Below are 21,166 nucleotides of genomic sequence, written 5' to 3' on the forward strand. Positions count from 1 at the left end.
AGACTGGGTACACATTTGTAGATAGGCTGACTGTGATGGTGGATCACAGGAAGGACCTACACTGTGAGTCTGAGCAGGGGATGGATATGAAGAGAAAAAGAGAGAGGGAAGGAGAGAAAAGAGAGCACAGGGGAGGGATGAAGAGAGAAAGAGAGAGACGGAAGGAGAGAGCAGGAGAGGGAGAATGAGAAAAAATCAAAAAGGGGAGGAAACAAAAAGAACGGTAGAGAGATCAGGGGAGGGAGAAAGAGAGAGAGCGGAGGAAAAAATATCCCTTTCAAAAGAAAGAGAGATACTCCGGCAACTCTCCTGCTCCTGAAAGAGAGAGCGAGGCAAGGAGAGCGAGGGAGAGAGAGAGAAAGGAGAGAGAGGGAGAGAGACACAAAGAAAGAGACAGAGAGAGAGAGAGGCAGAGAGAGAGTTAGAGAGAGAGGCAGAGAGAGGAGTAGGGACAGATGGAGAGGAGAAGCTGGAGCTGGATTACGGCCAGGCTGCCTTCTCTGTGTCAGTCTGTCTGTCCCGCAACCTGATCCCTGGCTCTTACACAATGCGACCGGACAGACAGACGGTTATCTGGCCGGTACATGCACTCTCGCTTTTTCCCTATCAGGGCCGACACACATGGCTGGTCCCATTCAACATGATCTTAAACTGGGAAGTCTCATTCAGAGGAATAAACTCTCTCTACTCAACCCAGGCCAAGGAAGCCAGGGCCAAGGCAGAGATCGCCGCCAAGCCAAAGAGGCCTTGGCTGGGTCCAAGACCCGGGCTCAAACCTGGGTCGGCCGCAGTCATCAAACCACCTCTGTTACGTTAGAATGCCAGATGGCTCAGAACCCCCTGAGTCCAGGGTGCTGTGAGGTTGGCAGGAGAGAACAGAGGAGGAGAGAAGAAGAGAGAGAGAAGGACAGAGAGCGAGAGAGATGGACAGAGAGTGGACATACTGAGAAGAGGATAGAGCGAGAGAGAGAGAGAGAGATGGACGGAGAGAGGACATAAAGAGGAGGAGAGAGAGATGACACAGAGAGAGGACATAGAGAGAGGTGGATAGAGAGAGGACACGGAGAGAGGACATAGAGAGGTGGATAGAGAGAGGACATGGAGAGAGGACATAGAGAGGAGGATAGACAGAGGACACAGAGAGAGGAGGATAGAGAGATGGACAGAGAGAGGACATAGAAAGAGAGGAGGACAGAGAGAGGGGAGGATAGAGAGAGGACATAGAGAGAGAGGAGGACAGAGAGAGACAAAGGTAGCAAGATCAGCAGGAGCAGTCTGACGGGACCTCCTCCTAATTTACGGCCCCCACCCCCACAGGTGGCAGGTTTACGGTTGCTGTAATGGAGTGGGATGAACAGAGTGCATGCATGAAGCCGCCAGCTCTGCCTCAACTCTGATCGGCGTTGCCTACAGAAGATTAATAAGGACGCCTATGAAAGCGTGGCTTGGCTCGAGTGCTGCAGTGTCGTTTATTGTGGCGTGTGTCCACACAGGACTCAGCAGCAGGTTATCTACATGGATGTGCCGTGGGGCATGCTTGGGATGCAGGTAGACTCTGGGTGGAGGATTCAGGGTTGAGTATGAAAGATGGATAAGGGAGGATAGAGGAGGCGCACTGGAAACACAATATCTGGATTTTACACTGGCCCATCTGTTTATTCATCCGTCCGTCCGTCCATCCATATTGTGTCTATTTTCATTTTTTCCACTCATCCCATCATCCTGTCTTCCATCGTTCTATCCATCCATCCATCCCTCCTTCCCTCCATCCAAACAGTGTTTGATGGAGCATTATTTGTCCCCTGCCTAAAACATCTGCATAAAATATGCTAATGAAATTAAAGAGGGAAGTGTCAGGCTTGTTGCAGCCTGCTTGTGAATCCCTAATGAGTCTCTGCCATCCTTGGAAAAAGCCTGATTAATTTAGGAAAGTCGACCGCACCGGAGAGCGATGAATTCCTGGAGGATTTGACCATTTAGGAGAACAAGAGGGAGGGAGGAACAGAAAACAGGGAGCCCCCCGAAATACAGAGGCATAATTAATACATTTGAATCATATTTAATTAGCTGCCTGCCAGGGGGGGGGGGGGGGGGGAAGCGCCTCCTCTCTTTGTTGTTTGTCGCGGCTTTTGTTCACATAATAGGCTGCAGTTAGGACTTGGTTTTGGTAATAGGGCCCCTGTGGATCCTGGGCCAGGGTGATACCTGCTTTTCCTCCTCCTGCTCCGCCTGGTTCTCCTCCTCTTTCTCCTGCTCCTTCTGCCCGTCCTTTTGCTCCTCCTCTTCCTCCTGCCACATCTCCTCCTCCTCCTCCTCCTGCCCCTGCATGGAGGCTGGGATCCCACTGACTTGCTGCTGACAAGGGATTTCATCATGATTCATCATGGTGCTTTGATGTGCTCCACACACGGCCAGGCGAGGCAGAGAGCGAGAGTGTGATGGAGTTGCACGCCGAACCCAGGACTATGAATGATCTATTTAATTGTGCTTTTAATCGAGAATTTTTATATATATATATATTTTTTTTAATAAAGCTGTGTTTTTTCTCCTCTCCTTTACAGGATGACGTGAAGACCTCGCCCGGAGTGTGAACGCCTGGTCGAGTGATATTCCCTGCTCATTCCTCCCCGATCGCTCCTCCCCCTCCTCCCTCCTCCCTCCTCCTCTGGCGTCTGGTCCCCCCGGGAGCCCCGCGGGGATGAGGTTACGCTCGGAAGAAACGCCGACTTCCCGCGGCCGCCGGCAGACCGCGTCGCCGTGGTTGCTGACCTGCTTCCTGCTGACCCTGAGCTCCTTCCTCCCGCCGACGGCCGCCTCGCCGCCGCTCAACAGCTTCCTGTCGGAGCGGAGGGACTGGTCGCTGAACCACCTGACCGTGCACCACAGCACGGGGGCTCTGTACGTGGGCGCCGTCAACCGCATCTACAAACTCTCCGCCAACCTCACCCTCCTGGTGTCCCACGACACGGGCCCCGAGTACGACAACAAGGCCTGCTACCCCCCTCTCATCGTCCAACCCTGCTCCGAGCCCCTGGCCTCCACGGACAACATCAACAAGCTGCTGCTCATCGACTACTCCCAGAACCGGCTGCTGGCCTGCGGGAGTCTGTACCAGGGCGTGTGCAAGCTGCTGAGGCTCGACGACCTGTTCATCCTGGTGGAGCCCACGCACAAGAAGGAGCACTACCTCTCCAGCGACACCCAGACGGGCACCATGTACGGGGTGATCGTGCCCTCCTCCCAGGGCCAGGACGGCACCCTGTTCATCGGGACGGCCGTGGGGGGCAAGCAGGACTACTTCCCCACCATCTCCAGCCGCAAGCTCCCTCGTGACCCCGAGTCGTCGGCCATGCTGGACTACGAGCTGCACACGGACTTTGTGTCGTCGCTCGTCAAGATCCCGTCCGACACGCTGGCGCTCGTGCCGCGCTTCGACATCTACTACGTCTACGGCTTCTCCAGCGGGGCTTTCGTCTACTTCCTCACCGTGCAGCCCGAGACGCCGGGCGACGGCGCCGCCGCCGGGTCGGCGTCCCCGGGCGACCTGTTCTTCACCTCGCGCATCGTGCGCCTCTGCAAGGGCGACCGGAAGTTCCACTCGTACGTGTCGCTTCCTGTGGGCTGCGTGCACCGGGGGGAGGAGTACCGCCTGCTGCAGGCTGCTCACCTCTCCAAGGCCGGACGCGTCCTCGCCCGGTCCCTCAACGTCAGCGCCCACGACGACGTCCTGTTTGCCGTCTTCTCCAAGGTGTCTTGACCGTGCGAACGGGAGTGTTTGGTTCGCGTTCAACGTCTGGCCTGTTCACGTGTGCACGTTTGCATTTGAGATATTCGTCCTTAAAGCATCCTTGGGTGTGCGGAAGGAGCTCTACACACTGTGTAAATGCTGTTTATCGTACAACATTTATAGATCTTGGTTATAATACAGTATATATTATATTTTGATTAAGGGGCAGAAACAGTACCACGACCCGCCGGACGACTCCGCCCTCTGTGTGTTCACCATCCGTGACATCAACGCACGCATCAAGGAGCGCCTGCAGTCCTGTTACCATGGCGAGGGTAACCTGGAGCTGCACTGGCTGCTGGGTAAAGACGTGCAGTGCACCAAGGCGGTAGGTGAAACCTGGATGTGTTCTTGGTCTAATGGAAGACTGGGGGTTCGATCTCTGCTGGCAGCCTCCCTCTTAGTGTTGATTTTTCATTCGACACACAGACACACAGAGACATACACACACTCACACACACACTCAGATCCATACACACACAAACACACACACACTCTCGCACAGTAAACAGCAAAGGTCACAGGTTATTGAGTAGGACTTGTATCCACTGTGATTGCAGACTTGATTAGAAACCCAGCTGGTCTGGCTGTTCCCTGAGAGGAGGAGAGTAGGAGAGAAACTAGTGGAGGGAGAAGAGGAGGAAAGGAGGGTAAGAGGAGGAGAGGAGGGGAGAATTAGGAGGAGAGGAGAGGAGAGAGGAGGACAAGAAGAGGAGGAGATGAGGAAGGGAGAGGAGGAAAGGAGAGGAGGCGAGGAGAAGGTGAGGAGAAGGGTAGGAGGAAATGAGAAGAGATAGATAGATAGATAAGTGGAGGAGGAGAGTATAGAGGAGGGGAGAAAGAAGGTGGAAGGAGAGGAGAGAGAAAAGGGGCATAGGAGGAGAGGAGAGATAAGAGAAGGCTAGGAGAGTATAGGAGAGGAGAGATAAGAAGAGGATAGGAGAGTGGAGGACAGCGTATATGAGGGAAGGAGAGGAGGACAAGGATTACAATGCTACAATGCTAATCAGAGGACTGCTGTAGAAGGCTTTGATTTTTGCTCAGAGGTTTGGGCATTCCCCTCTCCCTCTAGCTCTCCCTCGCTCTCACCCCTTCTTTCCCTCTCTACGTCTCTCTATTCTTTTTCTTTTTTTCTGTCTCCACATATTTCCTATTCTCTTTTCTTTTCTCTTCTTCTTGTTTCACTCTCTAATTTGTTCTTTTTTTCGTCACTCTTTAACTTTCTCTCCCTCTCTTCGTTTTGTATCGCCCTTTCACTGTTTACTCTCTCCCATATTTTTCTCTCCCTCCCTTGCTTCATCTCTCTGTGGTTCCTTTCCCACTTTTACTTTATCTCCCCCCCTCTCTCCCCCCCCCCCCCTCTCTCTCTCTCTCGTTCTCTCTCTCTCTGTCTCTCTCTCTCTGTCTCTCTCTCTCCCTGCATGTCCATTCTGCGGTGGTGTTTGAACCCAGATACACCAGCTCTTGATGTGAAAGATAGTTTTTTCTTCCCTCAGTCCCTTTGTGTCATTCTTCCTTGCTGCTGTGTTCTGAGAGGCTCTCCCCACCCAGCCGCCCTGCACCAGCGCATGGTCCGCATCCTCCATGCAACATCCACCATTTACTGTGTGCTCCACTCTTGTACTCTCCAACCACATTACTGACAGTGCCCACTGTAGTCTCTCTGTCTCTCTCTCTCTCTCTCTCTCTCTCTCTCTCTCTCTCTCTCTCTCTCTCTCTCTCTCTCTCTCCCTCTCTGTCACATGTTCTCCGTCTTTCTTTCTTTCTTTCTCTCTCTTTCTCTCTCTCTCTCTCTCTCTCTCTCTCTCTCTCTCTCTCTCTCTCTCTCTCTCTCTCTCGCTCTCTGTCACTCTCTTTCTCCTCTTCTCGTTCTCTGTCTCACCATCCCTCTCTCGCTTTCTCTCTCTCGCTCTCTCTCTCTCTCTCTCTCTCTCTCTCTCTCGCACGCGCGCGAGCTCTCTTTGTTCTGCTCATCTCTCTTTCATTTCCACTGTGGGAACAAAGCAAAGGAGATGTTCTTGGATAGGTAGCGGCAGAACAAATGTTTTGCCCTAAAAAGTGAGATTTTGATTCGTTTTGACAGGCCATTAGGAGGGGTTCGAGGTGGGTGGAGGGAGATGTAACAGGACTGCTTAGAATGCTTCTGTCTTTGATGCTAAATCTAAACCTGACATCTCTTGGGCTTGTGTGTGTTTGTGTGAAGTCAGATCAAGCGATATCAAATCACAGAAACAGCGCCAAATACACGCCGTTCTCCTGGATGCCATGAGCAATTAGCTACACACACACACAAACACATACACATATACGGACAGTTCCTAGCACAGCTGACAAATGTAACAGCCTCAAATCTTTTGAAGTTGTCAGTTTAAAATCCCGAAGAGTGTGGTAGTAGTATTTTGCAAGTAGATATGACACCAGAGTACAGCAGTCTGACTTCTCTTACTCTACTGTAGAAGAGACCACCTTCTTTTTATCTTTCTCACTCAATTACTGTATTTCCTTCCATCTCTTTGTCTCTCTTTCCCTCTCTTCTCTCCCTCTCTCCCTTGTTCTAAGTCCCTCTCTATCTCTTTCTTATCTCTCTGTCTCTCTTTTTCCCTCCCTCCCTCCCTCCCTCCCTCCCTCCCTCCCTCCCTCCCTCCCTCCCTCCCTCCCTCCCTCAAACCCCTCCCTCCTTCGCTGCCTCACTCCCTCCCTCTCCTCTCTATTTCCCTCCCCCTCCCTCCCCCTGCTCTGTCCTCTGCCTCATCCCTCTCTGCAGCCTGTCCCCATCGATGACCACTTCTGTGGGCTGGACATCAACCAGCCGCTGGGCGGCTCCCAGCTGGTGTCCGGCCTGACCGTGTTCACGGAGACCAGGGACAGACTGACCTCGGTCTCCTCTTACACCTACAATGGATACAGCGTGGCCTTCCTGGGCACTCGCAGTGGCCAACTGAAGAAGGTCAGTGTGGATGTGCACTCAGAGATGAGGAAGGAAAAAAAAAATAACAGTTTTACATTTGTATTCCTTTCGCTTTTATCCAAAGCGACGTACAAATAGTGTTCGAAGAAATAAGAATAATAAGCATCCAACACATTTTTGCCAAATGTATACATGTCGAAACTGAATCAACCCTGTGACTAAATAGAAACTCATTTGACGTCAAATGGGTCCACATGTTTATAATAAACTGTAGGTTTTGTTTTGTTTACGGCTTCAATCCAAATCCCATTTACATTGGAGAGGTATTCAAAGACCCCCCTCGAACAGACTCTTGTTCTAATGTAATACTGATGTACTGATTTAACAGACTCTTTGATCCAAAGTGACATAAGTCACAGGGAGAACTGAACCTGCAACCTCTTATGCAATCTGCAGTCAAGTGCTCTTATCACTGAGCTGTATTCTGGTCACCATCTCCTGTGCAGTTGTGCTCCAGTACGAACTGTTCCTTAGTTTACAGTAAATGAGGTCAAATGAACGATAGAGTATGTAGAAAGATTCTGTCTCCCCTTCACTGTGAAAGCTTAGCTATATACAGAGAGAAATGCAACTTGACTGAGTTCCTATGAGGCTGTGTGTATGGTTTGTGTGTGTGCTGTGTATAGTGTGTGTGGTGTGTATAGTGTGTGTGGTGTGTTTATGTGTGTGGATAATCTGTGTATGGCGTGTGTGGTGTTTGTTTGTGTGTGTGTGTGGGGTGGGGGGGGTGTAGGGTGTGTGCGTGGTGTGTGTAATGTGTTTATGGTGCTTGTGTGTGGGGTGTGTGGGTGAATGGTGTGTGTGTGGTGTGTGTTCACGGGGTGTGTCTAATGTGTGTGTGGTGCATGTGTGTGTGGGTGAACAGGGTCCATCATTACTCCGACAGTTCGTATGTGTGGGTCTGGTTGAGACCGCTGAGCCCCATGAACAGCATCCGATCACGTCTTCTGTCCTCCATCATCCCTCCATCCCAGGGGAAGGGGGGGCCTGACAGTGAAAAGCAGAAGACCACCTCGCCAAGGTCAAACCCAGGGCAAGGTCACAGAAGCCACAGAGTGCAGAGGTCAGATGGATAATAGACAGCCTCACGCCCCCTTCCAGCCTCCAATCCCCCCAAACACTTCAGCCCTGTAACCCCCCCATCTCCACACCCCTTCAGCGCTCTGGCCCTCTGGCCTTCAACCCTCCAGTCCTCTTTCCCTCCACACCCCAGCTACCCAGGCCCCAGCTACCCATCTACCCAGACCCAGAGACAGAGTCACATTCCCCCTCATTCCCTCTGCAGCTGTACTCCTCCACCATATGCTGACCAGCGTGTTCCATCTTATTGGTGGTTGAGTTCTCCTCAGTAATTGGGTCACCAGCAGTCTCTGTGTTAGTTAACTGACCCAGCCCCAGCCTCCCCCACACCCTAAACACACACACACTCACCCACCCACACTTACACACACCAATGTAAGCACACACACTTACACACACACACACACACGCACACACACACACACTTACACACACTCACACACTTACACACACACGCAAGCACACACACTTACTGTGCCCCAGTGATAGCAGGCTGTAGCAGGGCTGCTGTACATTCTAATAAGATTAAGCAAGGCAGTATAATTCATGACAGTGTCAGCAAGCTGTGGCTTAACCCCTCAGACACAGCTGCACACACAGGCACAAACACACACGCACACACACACACAAACACACACGCACACACACACACACACACACACAGCAGAGCAGGCCTCTGTACGTTATGACCTGTGTGTGACCTCGGAGTGACATTTACCTGGACATGCAGTAGCAGCCGCTCATCCCCTGTGTTAAGGTATCGCTGAATTTGACCCCAAACAAAGCGCACGCCCACACTTGCGTTCCCTTGTTCCCTGGAGAACAAGCCCAGCGAGGACCCTCGAGAGAGTTCTGCAGCTCGGAGCTAAATGTTCCGAGCGTTCCGAGGGCACGGCTGGCGCGGGAAGCAGGGGTGTGCTGATTGAAGTCAATCGGCTGGAGAGACAGACGGAGGGAAGGCAGAGGGAGAGAGGTGCACTGGAGGGACGGTGGGTTCGAGGCGAGATTGAAAGGATTTTCACATTTGCATGCAGGACGCTGAGGTCCGCGGGATGATAAAAAACTCCCAGCAACCTTTAGAACGGAGAGTCGGGTCTTGGAACAGACAAAGCTCTGATATACATTCACACACACACACACGCAGATGTGCACCCAGTGGTGGTCGATGTGGTCTATGAAATGGGGAGCAGATGTGTATTGTTCCCTCGCCACTCTCCCACATTATCCCTGGGTTGACCATGGGAACTGGGAAACAAAGGGATGGAATGGAGGGATGGGGAGCGCTGTGGGAGGACAGGAAGGATAGAGCAGGAAGCAGGGTCCTGGAGGAGAGAGAGAGAGAGAGAGAGAGAGAGAGAGAGAGAAACAGAGGAGTTGGCAGAAGGGACAGAGAGACAGAAGAATCTGTGGTTCTGTTGTAGACCTGAGGATGTAGAAGCTTGGCAACTTGCCACATCAGAGTGGTACTGTAGGCTCCTGAGAAAGCCGGGCTTCAAAAATCACACCATGCAGAACAATGCTCTCTCTCTCTCTCTCTCTCTCTCTCTCTCTCTCTCTCTCTCTCTCTCTCTCTCTGTCTCTCTCTCTCTGTCTCTCTCTCTCTCTCTCTCTCTCTCTCTCTCTCTCTCTCTCTCCCTCTCTCTCTCTTTCTCTTTTACACACACAAGCATGCATACATACATACACACACACATACGCACACGCACACACATGTTTTGTACATATGCATGCATGTACCCTTATACACAAAACATGCCCACACACACACACACACATACACACACACACACCGCATCACTATGCTTTCATTCTGGTTGGTAATGGTGTTAGTGGCTAGCACACATCTCGTCCACAGTTGAGGATCAATAAGTCTGTTTGTGCTCTAATGTGATGGCTGAGTGATTAAAGCAGGGTTGGAACATAGATGTCCCACCATCAAACTGCTCCAAAATGTTACCCAGTGTCATTATATAATCCTCTCCTGTCTCCCTTTCCTCTCCTCTCCTTTCTTCTAATCTCCTCTCCCCCCTCTCATTTCCTCTCCTCTTCTCTCCTGTCCTCTCACCTTCTCTCCTCCTCTCTATTCCTCTCATCTCTTGTCCTCTCCTCTTTTCTCATCTCCTCTCTTCTCCCCTCTCCTCCTCTCTCCTCTCTCATTAGTATTCACACCAGAGTGCAGGATATGGGTTAATCAATGTCCACTCTCCCTTTTGTCAGCTACAATCTGCCCAAACTCCCAGCCAGTCAACCCAGAAGGTGGCCAGTTGTACTGGCCTTATGTCACTGTATGTCCAGTCTGGTTCTGTCACGGGTCAATTCTACCAGAGCAGCACCCACTGAATTCGGTCCCTTTCCTTTTTTTCTTCTGACAAAAGCATGGCCTGTTTTCAGACAACTTGCCAATGACAAACATGGTTGCGTGACAGTTCCCTTCTGCACCCATTTCAGATTAGTTCAAGGTTGGCGGCTCTCTCAAAACAAGTCGCAGTGACCTGACGGGGGGAACAATTTTATCTGTTATCCGCAGAGGTAGACAGTGCACTGTTGTGACGGTGGAGGAGTGTGTTAGAGAGAGATACGTCTGTCTGGGTTGGATGAATTAACAGATACTAGCCTCCAACCGACAGCCATTCTCATTGGTCACTTGGCAGGCTGACAGGGATTGGCTCAGGGCTCCATGTGTTTGTGCCAGATGCTCCGCCCCACTGGGCTCGTACCTGCGCCCATATGGACTGGCTAGGAAGGATTGGTCACTCAGGGCCACTATGTAAACAAACCAATCAGGTGTCATAGATACCCGCCTCTGTCTGAGAGGAAAGGTACTTCTGTCGGATGATTGGTCGTCTCTGCTTCCTCTGTCTACATGGTCCCCCGGATAGGAAGAAATCCCCGAAATCCGTTCCATTTGGAAGTTTGAGCGAGTCCTCGTTCACTGCTAGAGCTCCCTAAGCCCGTCTGAGCTGCGCCAGATAGGTCTGTTTTCTCTGGCGCGTCTCACAGGGGGTGAAAGGTCAAATGAGCAGCCAGAGAGAGTCCCAGATGGAACTCTGGGAAACACTTCTTTCATTCGAAAGAACGCGTGGTGTCAGATGACCTATCCCGCGATAGATGTTTTTTTTTTGGGTTGTGCGGTCAACTCAGCCAGGCTGGTTCGCATCACATGCCGTTCCTTGAAAGAGAGGCTGTTTCCTTTGTGTCTCGTCACGAGGAGAGAAGTCGGGCGAACCGAACGAAGCACCGCTCAGTCACCACGGGCCTCGTCTCATCATCCGCTGGTCCGTGATAAACATGTTTATAGGGGACAGGGATGAAAGGTTCAAGAACAAGTATGGTATGGAGACAGCTAAGGATCCCTCTTAACCAGTGAAGCAGCTGTGTATGTGTGTGTTGCTCACATCCAAACATACTGGGTTCTGTCGATTGGGTTTGGTTCTCTGTCGCTTGAATTTGGCTTCGTACTCTTATTTACGATCCATTTCCTACATGAAATTGCTGTGTTTATTTCAATGCTTGATGGCACTACAGGCCTGTGTCTAGCATTAAAATGTAGGCCACCTTTTGCTCGTGTTCGCATCATTTGGGAGCACAACCAGTGGACCATACCAGATACACACAGCTAAACACACATGCTCACTGAGCGCAAACAGCTACACACACACCAAACACAAACAACATACACACACACACCACACACACCTACACCCACCATACACACAGAGCTGTACTTACACACCACACATACAGCTACACTCCCATCAACCACACACAGCTCTACACTTACCATACACACAGCTGCACACACATCATACACGTGCCACACACACATACACACAGCTACACACACATCAGAAGCACACATCAACCCACCCGTTCTGCAACTAGCAGTCTCATTATAAAACCAATTAAACCCTCCTCCTCTCATTATAGGCAGGCTGGATTAGAGACAGATTGAGGACCTGTTGTGGTCCCACAGGACTGTGGCCTGCTTAGCCCTGTTCAGATTATAAAACCCTGTTTAAAACATACTGAAATCTAACTCTCCCCGGGTCAAAAGGTCAGCGCTGCTGAATGAGCTCACCAGATTGGACCTTGGCAAGATCCCCAGGCCCAGTTGCACCATGTAACACCCTGCTAAATACCCGTCTCTCTGTCTCTCTAATTCTCTTACTTTCTCACACTTTTGTCTCTCTGTTTCTCTTGCTCTCTCTCTGTCTCTCTTTCTCTTTCTCTCTCTTTTTCTCTCTCTCTCTCTTTCTCTCTCTCTCTCTCTCTCTCTCTCTCTCTCTCTCTTTCTCTCTCTGTCTCTCTCTTTATCATACTTTCTCACTCTTTCTTTTTGCTCTCTCTTTCTCTCACCCCTCTTTCTCCCTCTCTTTCTTTGTCTCTCACTCTGTCTCTATCTCTCTGGGCAATTTGGGTTTTTATTTCTGAACTAATCTAGCACGTGGAACGTACTCAGAAGCCCAGGTTTCTATTCATGAAATGTGGAGTGTGGGAAACTAAATTGAATAAGACTCCACTTTGTGTGGGATTGTGGTGAGAGAGAGGCAGGAGGGAGGCGAAGGAGGAAGTGCCTGGGACTGAGAGAGAAAGAGAGAGAGACAGACAGAGAGAGGAAGTTTTATAGAATAGGATAAAAGTCAACAGAGTGGTCCAGTCAGCTGTCCCCAACACTGGTCACTCCTCTCCTGTCCCTGCATCACTGGTAGGATGCCCCGGGACTTGCAGACATCGCTGGTCCCCTGCTGAGTGATATGTTGCTGTGTGATATGACCAACTGTATCTCTCTCTCTCTTTCTCTCTCTCTCTCTCTCTCTCCTCTCTCAATGTTACTCTCTTTCTCTCTCTCTCTTTCTGCCCCTCTCTGTCTCTGTAACTGGAAGGTGGAGCTTTGATTGATTGGTGCAGTTTTGGAGAGCCCAGGGGATCCAATCATGCAATCAGTTTGTATTGATTGCTACTGTCTGTATAGACTGGCAAAGCTCTACCACTGTCTGTGACAACTGGGTGCCAGTACAGGGCCAAAACATAGAATGAACAGCTTTGGGTGAATATCTTGTATTATATAAGGTCAAATATGTGCAGGTTTTCATGTGTGTGTTTGGTGTATGTGAGAGAGACTGTGTGTGTGTGTGTGTGTGTGTATGGCAGAAGGGCTGTGCTGGTGTGTGCGCTGGTGTGTGTCCATGTGTGTGTCTGTGTTTGTGTGGGTGTTAGTGTGCGGGTGGCAGAAGGGCTGAGGAGGTGTGTGCACAGTATGTGTGTGTGTGTCGTGGGGCTGAGTAAGTGTGTGTGTGTAGGTGGGGGTACATTTCCCTATGTGCCAGCAGGTGTCTACTCGGTGTGTGTTTTCTTAATGAGTCCCAACATATTGTGGTTTCAAAGTCATGCCAAAGTGAAGTGAGTCTGTAGAGAAGTCTGGCTCATGTAGAGCTGTTTGTGGTCCAGGCGGCTGGACGACCTGCCAGTGATCAGCACCACGTCCAGACAACCTGGACCCGCGATCAAACGGGTCTGTTCAGGTCCAGCTTGTTTTTGCCTTATTTCCTTGCTTTAACCGACTGTCTTTCTCTCCTTTCCATGTATTCCCTCTCTCTCTCCTGCCTCTTCTCTCCCTCCCTCCCTCCCTCCCTCCCTCCCTCCCTCCCTCCCTCCCTCCCTCCCTCCCTCCCTCCCTCCCTCTCTCTCTCTCTCTCTCTCTCTCTCTCTTTCTCTCTCTCACCCCGCTGCTGTTCCCCCCCTCCCCCTTCTGTCTCTACTCAACTCCCCCCTTTTCTCCCTCCTCCCTTTTCTCTCATTCTCCCCCCTTTCTCAAACCTCTCCCTCTCCCTTCCCCCTTCTCTCTGACCTCCCCCCCCCCCTCTCCCCCCCCCCCTCCCTCCATCCCCCGCCCTCTCTCTCCCCCCCCCAGGTGAGGGTGGACGGCCCAGGGGGTCTGCAGTATGAGACGGTGAGCGTCATGGCGGACGGCCGCCCCGTGCTGCGCGACATGGCTTTCTCGCTCGACCGCGCCTCGCTCTACGTCATGTCCGACCGCCAGGTGAGCAGCCCGTCCAATCACGTAACGCCGCCGTTGAATAACTCCATGGGGGGAAGAAGGGGGGGAGGGGGGGGACGTCATCCATTATGTATTTTCCGTCATCATGGGAACGATTTGACAGGCTTTTCTCGACGGGCATTTTTTTTTCCCTCGAGTGACATTCCTGTCTGTCGTTCTGTGACTGATGATGTTAGATTGGACAGTACATAGAAGGATCCTTGATAAAGGTTTTTAGATGCCAAATTGATGTCCTTGAAAAAAGTTACTCTTAGCTCACAAGCAAAGGCCTGATCTTATTGAATATGTGGAAGCTGTTCCAATGAGGTGTTCGCGAGAAAAGATTGAAAAGCAGCAAGGATAAGGATAGCACTGTGTTTGTGCTCATGGTGTGAGATGAGATCATTCTGAATAGAAATGCGACAATCAACATCATCGCAACAATGAAGTGACAAACGTATTCTCCTTCCTGTATTGCATGTGTGTATCCTGTTCGCTCCGCACACTCTCTCCTTGAGGATGGGAAATATAGAGGGACGTGCAGATGGCGAGGTCCCTGTCCTAATTACTCATTCATGCACACTGACCTACACACATCTAGGGTATACATCCCCACACACATCTTAGACCTGCAGAACCACACACGTCTTCGACATACAACCTCACACACCCCGTAAGCTACCATGTGATACTTTACTGCTGTGGGTTTGTAAGAATACAGTGCTGTATTTAGTTGTTCCATGCTGTGCTGTCCTTGTTTGTATTATGCCACTGTGTGTTATGTTGTGTTGTGTTGCGTTTTGCCAGTGTTGCATTGTGTGTGGATGCACTGGGTTCTCCAGCTGGGCTGTCATCCCAGCGTCTGACTGTCCTTACTGGCTGCTGTCCTCTGCTCTCACTGGAGATAAGAGGGAACAGCAGTAATCACTTACTTCTCCCATCAAGTGATTACGCTGAGTCACACACACACACACACACACACATGCGCACACACACACCACACACACACACCAGACACACTCACCACTCACACCCACACCACACACACGCACTGATGCACAGAGCTGTGAAATGGGATTAGGCTCCAGAGTGGCCAGAAACCCCCCCCCCCCCCACCCCACACACACGCTGTCACTTGTCTTCTGACTTCTGGAATTTATTTTGTTATACCCCCCCCCCCCCCCCTCCCTCCTTCCCTCCCTCCCACACACGCGCGCACACAAACACACCAGACTCTCCGCACAGTAAGGAGGACAAGGACGTAGAGGACAGCACTGTCAGTACGCTCGTGTGGATGCTGGAAAGCGGACTGCGGAGTAGGGAGTGGGAAGAGAGGGCTTGTGTGGATGGCCGATAGAAGGATGAAGGGGTTCGGGGAGGGGGAGGGGGGGGATGGAAGAATGAAGGGATGGAGGTTAGCTGAGTGGGTGGGTAATACAAATGAAGGCAGCTGCTTGGCGTGTGTGATGGAGTGGAAGAGACTGGGCATCTCTTATTGATGAGGTCCGCTTGTTCAAGGAGACACGTGGTCAGGCTTTCTTCGAGGAGATGCGAACATTGCTCTGCATCCAGACCTGGGTTCGCAAGCTGCAGCGGCCGAGGAATGGCGGTTTAAACCGGTTCTAGATAGCAACAAGTTTTGTGAGTGATTAGGACTTTCAAGGTTCTAACTCGAAGGAATCGGAATCATTCTAGTGTGCCTGTTGTATGAACGTGAATATTCTAGAAAGACTAGGGAGACGCCTTGATGAGAGCATGGAAACCCACCAGCCCCTAACCCAGGCCTATCTCTGGGTCAACCCAGACCTTACTCAGGCCTAACCCAAATCTGGCCTAGCTTATCCCAGGTCTAGCCTAGCCTAACTAGCCTATCCCAGGTCTGGTACAGTCTCTGGTTGGTGTACCCAGGTGTAGCCTAGACATATCCGACCAGAACCCTGTCACAGGTGGGCTCCGCCCTCAGACGTGTGGGGAGCCGCAGAGTGAAACCCGCTCCTCTGCTGCCTCCTCTCCTCCACTCCCATCATGCATCACTCCTCCTGCACGGAGCGTTGCCGAAGCTGTCGAGGAGGGGCAAGGGGGCCGGGCGGGCTGGCTCATGCAGGCCTTCCTGCCCCTCTAGCATGGCCGAGGGGCCGTGGGAGGGGAGGGGGGGAGAGGATGTGGAGGGGGGGGGGGGGGAGAGTGGGGAGGACTGAGGGGGCGGGCGGGTGCGGACGGGGGGAGATTTGGGCGCCGAACAATGGAGAGATGATGTGGAATGAGCAGCACGGCGGCGCTGGCAGATTTGGCTGCGTTGGTGCGACCCTCGCGGAATAACAATGAGCCCCACTGCCTCCTGCCAGGAGAGGAGCCCAGCCACGAGCAGCCACGAGCAGGCAGAGCGGGGAGAGCAGGATGTCTATGGGATGGGGTGTGTGTGTGGATGTATGTGTGTGCATCCTGGTGACACGCCGTGTGGAGGTATGTGTGTGTTTATCTGTTTACTGTCGACTCAAACCCCATGTATAAAGGGTGTCATCCCCCCGGATGTCAGTTTATCAGAAGACGAGAGCGTCACCCTTCAGAACACGGCATCCTAAATAGGGATGAGAATTGATACGATTTTCACGATTCCGATTCCTTATCGATTCCTGCTTATCGATTTGATTCCTTATCGATTCTCCTATGGATTCTTAATAAAAACTTAAACTTAAAAATCGATATGCTCAGTTTAGTACGCGTTGTTATGTTACAGTTTAGTAACACAACAACGCGAACGTCTGCTGATAACACACGCCCTCCGATAATTAACTGCATACAATAAAACATCTCTCAAAACTGGACTTTCAATCAAAACGTGAGGTGATCAATAATGGGAGATGAATGCCGGAGCTGTATGCGTCAAATGACAGGACAGAAGATAACTTGATTGAAAAAGGCAAATTGCTTCACACAGTGACAAGTGGTTCTCGATTCCCATCCCTAATCCTAAAGTCCTCACGATACGTGCAGCCTGAGCTGTAAACCTGGATGGGAAGTGCAGGGACAGCCCTCTCTGTGAGTCAGCACCCCACGGCCACAGGAACAATCCCTCTGAGTGCTGCGACGAGAAATGTCAAATCCTCACTCGCCTTCTTCCATCCTCATCCTCTCTCCCTCATCCTCATTGTTCTGACCAACGCTCCGTTCGGGAGAGAGCAGAGCAGGCCGGGGCATTGTTAGGCAGTGGGTGGATTAGATGACTCCTTTTATTGCGATGAGTATTATCAAAGCAAAGCGGATGAGAGATGAGCTTAGCTGCATCTATGGCTGTTAGCCCAGTTTAGCGGAGTAGTGGAGTCTCCGGCTGTCATGACGACGCGCTCGTTCATTGAGCAGATGCTTCCATCCACGGGCAGACACGGGGAGGGATTTGAACCCGCGACCTTTCGCTCCGCGGCCCCACGGCCTGCCGCTGATCTATACCCACCCTCGCATGCGTCGAGGCGGCGCTTTATCAACAGGTCCAGTCTGTCCCCACGCCACCTTTTGAAAACATGCTCAGCCCTTCCCATCCAGCGTCATGGCGTCCTCTTCCTCAAGTCATGTGCTGCACTTCTGTCGTCAAACTCCGCCAACCTCCCCCACCTTCAACCGCTCCAGTGTGTTCGTGGAGTGTTGATGTCCGTTTGTTTTTGTTTGTTTAGACAAGGAGGGTTCTGTCTCTCCGTCCTCGCTCGCTCACTGCCCTCTGACCCTCCACGTGTCCCTGTGTCACACCCGCTGTTGGGGTCTTCAGCAGCTGGGGTCTTCAAAGAACTGTCTGAACGATGACCTTTACCCTCTGACCTCTGCCCTCCCTCCCTCACACACACACACCCATCTGATTTCTGTCTCCCTCTCTGACTGTCTGGCTAAGTGGATGGGTTTGATACCGGGGGGGGGGGGGAGGTAGAATATCAGCCATTGAAGATTTACTTTTGTTTGGCGGCCTTTGAATGCTCTGTGTTACATTTCAGCTGATCGATACTGGGAATAATATCTCTACAGTTTATGAATGCTCATAGATACTCTGTAACACTATGTTCTACACGAAGGAAAGCATTTCCCGAAAGCAACCCTGCTTTTAGTGTGTCCCAAAAAAAAGCCTTAATCTGGACTCTTGGAGGGGTAAATTGCAGCAAATCTGGATTTGATTGGTGCAGCAACACTGGGCCAGTGTAATAGCCCGGCCTAATCTTTCTCTTCACTCTGGGAGCTGAAGCATTTTGGATGACATCAAATTATAAAGTTCATAAAATGTGTTCCTATTTGACAGCTGTGAAGAGAATTAGAATGTAGAACAGTATCAAAATGGATAAACATTACAAACTGAGTACTGACTTTGACTCGTAGCAGTATGAAGGATGAGACACGTTCTCTGATTACCCATGTGCCTTTGTGTGATTTGAAGTAAATTGTTCATGGACACTGACATTGGGCCAGCTTTGGCTATCTGAACATAATAGTGGTTGGCAAGATATATAAAACATTGTTTGATAACATACTTTTTTTTTGCATATTCTTTTTTTTTAAGGGAATGCTGGTTAGAACTGATTTAGGTGTTCTGTTGCTACAGGTTATGAGTTACCGCTGGTTCTATGAAATCCACATTTTCATGTTGTGATGATGTCATTCTTATATATTTATAGAACTATGACAGAGTCGGGTTGCCATGTTGATGCCTGTACAATGTTCAAACCTAAATGGATATCTGAAAGCCAGCCACATTATTCATTTGAATGAATGACAACACAAGCAGGAAATAAAACATTCTTCCTGCTCTCTATTTTAAGAAAGAAATTTGATTCCAACTCATTGTGATTCCGAGCTGTGTCTTCATCCTTGGAGGGGCGGGGGGAGGGGGGGCACAAGCACTCTCTAAAGCTGGAGAGAAGATTCAGAGCCGTGTACGGGGAGGGGGGAGAGGGGGGGGGGGGAGGGGGGGGCATGGGGTCAGGGTCACAGAGGTCAAAGGTTGAAGCTGCCCCCTGCTACTTCTCTGGTTAGGTGTTGTTTTATCGGTTGTTGAACCCTTCCAGATTTGGTCTTTGTTTGAGATTTCCTCTCTCTCTCCCCCCCCCCCCCGCCTCCCCCACCCTCACTCCTCCCACCCACAGTCCCTGAAAATCCATTCTAAAATGATTTCGCTAATGAAATGCGCTAAATGCTGCCTGAACACTTAGAAAAGAGAGAGAGAGAGAGAAAGAGAGAGGAGAGGGGGAAAAAAAACGGTTAAAAAGTCATTTTGCTGCGAGCTGACGATAATCCGTTTTACAAACACAGACCTGAGAGGGAACACTCTTAGGCCATCAACAGCACCCGCAACCCACCCCAACCCCCCCCCCACCAAACCATAATCCACTCCTCATTTGGGATTGGTTACATCAGGAAATTGCTTGTGTTGTCTGTCAAGGCCTGGAATGATAAGAGAAGTATGATGTAGTACAGTGAAGGCATCAGCCTGTTTGTGTATGCAGGGACTACAGCGCTGCCCACTCAACAGTAACGTCTGTCAAAGCAACAGTACAGCTAATGGAAAGGATGGTGCCATTTACCCTATCCACAGATAGAGAGATGTGTGTGTGTGTGTGCGTACGTGTGCCCGTGCAGGTGTATGTTTGTGTCTGTGTGTTTGTGTGTGTCTGTGTGCACGTATTCGTGCATACATTTGTATGTATGCGTGTCAGTGTTAGTGACACAGTCTTAGAGTCAAAGATTTCCACAGCATCTGCCCTCTGTGTACGCCAGTACAGACATGACCAATACTTATATGATTGAGACATCCATGAGCAATACATACATGACTACTACATACTAGGGATGTGAATGTCCATCACCGAGGCTGCTAAATAACTTGATGCTTTGGAATTCAATATAGAACAGAATGATAGTTTGATTTCATTCATTTCATTGAATTCATAAATGAACAAAAAGTGCCCTTTTAACAACTTCTTTCTCTGGCACTGTCTTGTACTGTCTCAACTCAATCATCAAGAATCTCATGTACGCTGTTTCTTTTATACTTCTACTTCTGTATCTACAACAACTCCTCACAAATATTTGTAGTGCAGACAAAACCTTGCCTTGAACCAGTCCTTCTTTCATGTTCTGTCTCCTGTTTCAATTTTAGAACACCTCACATTTAACAGTTAAACCATTTGAAGGATACTCAGGATTAACAATGAAGCGTAGTAGGTCATTACTGCCAGCAGTCTGACATGCTTCATACCAAACTCACCTGTGAGCTGAAAGCAGTGCTGCGGTTTCTGAACATTCAAAACCTTTTTTAGCGGCGAGGCCCATCTTCCAGTTTGCATGTGTTTTGTTCAATTGTCAGTGTCTCTTGAAAAACCTGAATGGCGCCAAACGTTCGATAGGTAGCAAATCGCGCAATGCACAGCTCTTCCTCTTTCCATGCACGTCACAGTTGTCTTACAGGTGTGTTTTCAGATGTGTTTCAGCTGTGTTTAAGCTGTGCTGGCAGGTGTGCTCAAGCCTTGTGATACGTGCGTTACTGATGGGTTACAAGTGGGTACCTGTGTTCCAGGTGTGTTCCAGGTGTGTTCCAGGTGTGTTACATCTGTGTTCCAGGTGTGTAACATCTGTGTTCCAGGTGTGTTACATCTGTGTTACATCTGTGTTCCAGGTGTGTTACATCTGTGTTACATCTGTGTTCCAGGTGTGTAACATCTGTGTTCCAGGTGTGTTACATCTGTGTTACATCTGTGTTCCAGGTGTGTTACATCTGTGTTACATCTGTGTTCCAGGTGTGTTACATCTGTGTTCCAGGTGTGTTACAGCTTTGTTGTTGATGTCCTGCAGGTGGTGCAGGTGCCGGTGGAAGCGTGTGAGCAGTACGGGTCGTGTGGAGAGTGCCTCAGCTCTGGAGACCCCCACTGTGGCTGGTGTGTCCTCCACAACACGTGAGTTCACATTCTAATATGGGCCGGCTACGATGCTAACTCACGCGTGCCAATAAAGCACTGTTGAATTTAAACCGGTGGTTTGGGACACCTACTGTCACCTGCTGGTGGTTTCTATGGGACCGGTGGTTTTAGACGCCTACTGTAGTGTAGAATGACTGACCATGACCCACACTTTTTGTAGAAACAAACGTCAAACTGAAATGTGTCGCAGGGGAACGTTGGCTCTGAACGTAGCCTGTGCTGTCTGCTCCTGGTGGAGAATATACCCCTCCATCAGACAGAACACAGGATAAAGACAAGTAGTCATAATCCCCCTAAAATGGTGCCATTTAGGACAGATGCGGAATATTCAGAGAACGCTATTG

General features: G+C 50.4%; 1 protein-coding gene across 1 annotated transcript in view; it reads left to right on the top strand.

Annotated features, from left to right (window-relative positions):
- The window catches only part of LOC124470640 (plexin-A2-like), a 36,724-nt gene that overhangs the window by 12,000 nt on the left and 3,558 nt on the right, over positions 1–21,166 (top strand). Inside the window, exons 2-7 of the mRNA XM_047024587.1 lie at positions 2,562–3,748; positions 3,951–4,115; positions 6,552–6,746; positions 13,747–13,875; positions 20,489–20,554; positions 20,665–20,773. Of these exons, the coding sequence (XP_046880543.1) occupies positions 2,699–3,748; positions 3,951–4,115; positions 6,552–6,746; positions 13,747–13,875; positions 20,489–20,554; positions 20,665–20,773 (1,714 nt within the window). The 5' untranslated portion in view covers positions 2,562–2,698. The remainder of the gene's footprint in view (positions 1–2,561; positions 3,749–3,950; positions 4,116–6,551; positions 6,747–13,746; positions 13,876–20,488; positions 20,555–20,664; positions 20,774–21,166) is intronic.

This window comes from Hypomesus transpacificus, chromosome 9 (genome assembly GCF_021917145.1).
Source record: "Hypomesus transpacificus isolate Combined female chromosome 9, fHypTra1, whole genome shotgun sequence".
NCBI classification, from domain to species: Eukaryota; Metazoa; Chordata; class Actinopteri; order Osmeriformes; family Osmeridae; genus Hypomesus; species Hypomesus transpacificus.